The 4,468-nt window shown below is 38.4% G+C and overlaps 1 protein-coding gene across 1 annotated transcript; it reads left to right on the forward strand.

Annotated features, from left to right (window-relative positions):
* The first annotated feature begins 1,011 nt into the window (after nt 1-1,011).
* On the forward strand, nt 1,012-3,001 carry LOC132561653 (uncharacterized). Its single transcript, XM_060226354.1, has one exon. It carries the CDS (start codon nt 1,024-1,026, stop codon nt 2,593-2,595), a length of 1,572 nt encoding a protein of 523 aa, XP_060082337.1. The 5' UTR covers nt 1,012-1,023; the 3' UTR covers nt 2,596-3,001.
* The last annotated feature ends 1,467 nt before the right edge of the window (nt 3,002-4,468 follow it).

Genomic DNA, 4,468 nt, shown 5'->3' on the forward strand with positions numbered 1-4,468 from the left:
ATGGAACTGATCAGAGAAATAAATGTTTAGGTCATCTTAGACAAAGTCTCATGGTGATCTATTGCAATCACCTTCATCCAGTGTTGTGCGTCCGTAAACAATTAATCATTTTCAACTTCTCAAAAACTCCTGATGTGATTTCAATGAAAATTTGCGGAAACCTCCCCTGGCCTTACATGAACCTAAAGTGTGAATTATACAGTCCCCACCCAACAGAGGCCTGAGGGATGGGCCAGAATTGGTCAAATTGACTTAGATTTCAAAAATCTTCTTAAGACCCAAATACACCTCAAGGTGCTTTACCAAAATCATTAATCTCATGACCCCAGGGTCTCCCATTTCTCTGTATGGAGGAGGTAAAATTTACTAACGTTTATACAGGAGAAACAAGATTTTTAAGAATGATTTGTTTGATTTCATTTGGAAATGGGGTCAAAAAAAATTTTCTCAGCACCCAGATTATGGTAGAATAAAATGGTCTGTATGAATGGAAGCATGGAAAATGCTTTAATAACCAAAATGGGTCACACATTTCTTCCTGGGGAAGTTTTTTTTAAACTTTACTGTAATTTTCATAGAAAAATTGCATTTTTGAGATAACGTTGGTGTATTTCCCACTAGAAATAACTTGGTAAGAATTATTACTATAAGGTGACAGTTTGGATGGTATGCATGTATTGACACTGGCTTACTATATTCAATGTCACAATTTGTTTCATGACACTTGATAACTACCTTTAACCTTTATATTCAATATTGCTTATCTCAGGTAACTGTCAAGGCCACTAGGCCTTTGTTAAAATAACTTTTAAACTAAAAGCAATTTTAAAAAAGAGTCAAGAAGAGAAAAGAAGGGAACAATCCAACTTTTGAATAACAGATTAATATCAAACAATGGTGAGTACCAATATCTCTCTGGGGTGTTTTGTTGTTTTGTGAGAGTGTTAGTTTCTTGTTATTTCAATATCTGTAAATTTATATAACTAGTAATTTTTGTTCTTTCAGATTTCTCAGATCTTCATCATGGCAACACCCATCAGCCAAACCGCTTTCCGTCCTAAAGGCCAGTCCACCTGTAGTGACCACAAAGGGAGGCGCTTGGATCTTTACTGTGAGAAATGTGATCAACTCATTTGCCATGCATGTTTGTCAACAACTCACAGAAGTCACCCTGTTTGTGAACTCAGTGAAATTACTCCTCAAAAGAAACAAGAAATTACAAACTTTATCAACAAAACAGAACAAAATGACCTGGTAGAAGTCAGGGAATATATAACTTCTGCTGATTCATTACTCAAAGACAATACCAGTCATTTTGAGAAACTTTCACAGCAACTAAAAAATCAAACAGATCAACTAAAACATGAACTTGATCTATTTACAGCACAGACACTCTCAGTGTATAAACAGATGGAAGAGGACAACACCAGGATGATACAGAAATACAAACAAGAACTGGAGATGTACAACAGACAGCTGAAACAACAACTACAGGAATGTAAGGTGACTCTACAACGTGGTTCTCACCTGGACATCTATGACACAGATATACATTCCTCATTACATCTCCCTGTCAAACCTGTCCTGGGTACGGTCATCTTCACACCTAACACAAATCCACAACATCATCTACAACAGGCCGTAGGGACGATTATCACCTCAGGTCAAACAACTGACCAGGATCGGTCAATCTCAGTATCACATGACCAGGGACAATCCTCTAAACAACAACAAACAGGAGTAAAAGGGAAGAAAGCAGTGATAAGTAAAGCACTACTGTCAGAGACCAAAGTGGTGAAGGAGTGGAAGTCTCCATGTCACATTAGGTCTATATGTCCCACCACTGATGGTCAGGTGTGGACCAAGTACAGAGATACATTAACTCTCCTTAACAGGGAGGGTGAAGTAGTACAGAAGGTCAAACACAAGGCTGACATCACTGACATCAGTCTATCACCCACAACACACACACTGTGGGTCTGTGACAGTAAAAACATCATGGAGCTGGTATCAGGACGACTTACAAAAAAATTCAGAACCAAGGAGAGACCCCAGTGTATATGTGTTACAGCCAGTAACCATATCATTGTGGGGATGAAGAAACACATCTGTAAATTTACTACACAAGGTCAAATGGTACTCACTACAATGGCTGTAGGGACTGGGAAACCATTAGTGTATACACCATACAGGATGTCAGAGTGTCCAGTAACTCACAATGTCACAGTGATTGATATCAACGATGTGAGTGACGGTGGTGATGGAAACAGACGTGTTGTTGTCATGGATACTGACTTCCAGGAAGTGTTTGTATATAGAGGTGACATCCCCAGTACATATAAACAAACACCACAAACAGGACGTGTAACATTTTACCCCAGGGATGTGGTGTATGACAGTGTGGGGAACCTCATCATAGGGGACTTTAACAACCGTAGGGTCCTACTCCTCAGTGGAGGTGGTGAGTTCCTCAGGATCATATACACAGACAGAGTGGGGACAGAGGCTGTAGGTATAGACAGGGAGGATGTTCTGTGGGTAGTGTTTGGAATGTTAGGGGGTGACAATGTAAAACTACTACAGTACAGTGTGTAACAGTACTACTACAGTACGGTGTGTGACAGTACTACTACAGTACGGTGTGTAACAGTACTACTACAGTACAGTGTGTTGACACTACTACTACAGACAGAACTAGACAGATATATGTTATTTTAGTGAATTACCCTGGTAACAAACTTTGTAAATAATATTTACATGTGACAAGAACAATACTGTTTAAATGAATGATGCTCGTCAGCAAAATGTATTGGTGTCACCACCCACATCGTTCCCTTTGTAAACTACATCTGTGTGTAAAATCAGTATAAAATTCACTTTAATGTGTTAAAACTTTGTCTTCCTTTTTTTCTTTCTGATTGCAGTTAAAATCAGTATAAAGTTATGTTGTGTATTTAGAGGTGACCAATGTCTTATAATGTACATGTATACTGTATCCCTATCTGTGTATAGTGTGTTTTGTATATTTGTCATTATATCAGCAATAAAATACTTTGAAATTATATTGGTGTTTTAATTTTATTGTTGATGTTTTTCTGTTATAAATTTGTAAAAAAAAAATCCGGAATGTGATTTAACAGGATGTCAGAGTACTCCGGGCTCCTATTTAACAAAGTGTCTGGATACTTAAGGGTCTGACAATACAGGATACTTGAATGCTCACGTATTTACGCAAATTTGACGATCGAGGAGATGAGATCATCTGTCGGTCTGGTGTACATGCCCCATATTTTCTATGTGTGTCACAAATACCATTTGGGGATTCTTTTTAAAAGCAAGGATTCACAAAATTTGACAGAATTTCGCCAATTATCGTTGATCGTTTTTCTGACGGGTTACAATGTATCAAAAGTGTTTTGGGATCTCGCATGAAATATGAATACGTAAAAAAAAACATTGATATATTTTAAAAATATATGTGTAAGATGTGAGATACCAGGTTGTTTGAAAATATTATTACTTTTTCATTGCCTGTATCATATTGATGTGACACAATATCAAAATACCAATAGTTTATACGACAAATTCCCGTGGTTCCCTGGTGTCACGTGTTATCATAATACCGCTAGATGTCTCTACACGTCCCTGTGTTTCCCGGTGTGACACAATATCATGAATACCAATAGTTTATACAAGTCCCTGTGTTCCCCGGTGACGTATATATAATACCGTTTATGATCTCCACAAGTCCCTGTGTTTCCCCGGTATGTTACATATCAATATACCGCTAAATGTCTTCACAAGTCATAATGTGATTGCCCTGTCTCACTATACCGTTAAATGTCTTCACAAGTCCCTGTGATTGCCCGGTCTCACATATCATAATACCTATAAATGTCTCCACACGTCCCTGTGATTCACCCGGTCTCACATATCATTACCGTTAGATGACTCCACAAATCCCTGTGATTCGCCGGTGTGCATAATATCATGATACCGCTAGTTCACACACAAGTCCTGTGAATCCCCGGTGTTACATATCATTTTACCGTTAAATGTCTTCACAGGTAACTGTGATTGTCCTGTCTCACTATACCGTTAAATGTCTTCACAAGTCCCTGTGATTGCCCTGTCTCACTATACCGTTAAATGTCTTCACAAGTCCCTGTGATTGCCCTGTCTCACATATCAAAATACCTATAAATGTATTCCCAAGTCCGTGTGATTTCCCGGTCTCACATATAGATGTTTCCCTAACTCCCTGTGGTTCCCCAGTCTCGCATATTAATATACCGCTACATGACTCCACAACTCCCTGTGATTCGCCGGTGTGACATATCATAATATCGTTTAATATCACCTCAAGTAACTTCTTCCTGTCTGACTTCTTTGTATCAAGTCATCAGAATACCGATACATTACTCCACAAGTCGCTATGATTCCTCAGTCTCACATATCATAATATCGT

The sequence above is a fragment of the Ylistrum balloti genome, unplaced genomic scaffold, assembly GCF_031769215.1.
Source record: "Ylistrum balloti isolate Yb309-2 unplaced genomic scaffold, AGI_CSIRO_Ybal_v1 Utg371258, whole genome shotgun sequence".
NCBI lineage: Eukaryota > Metazoa > Mollusca > Bivalvia > Pectinida > Pectinidae > Ylistrum > Ylistrum balloti.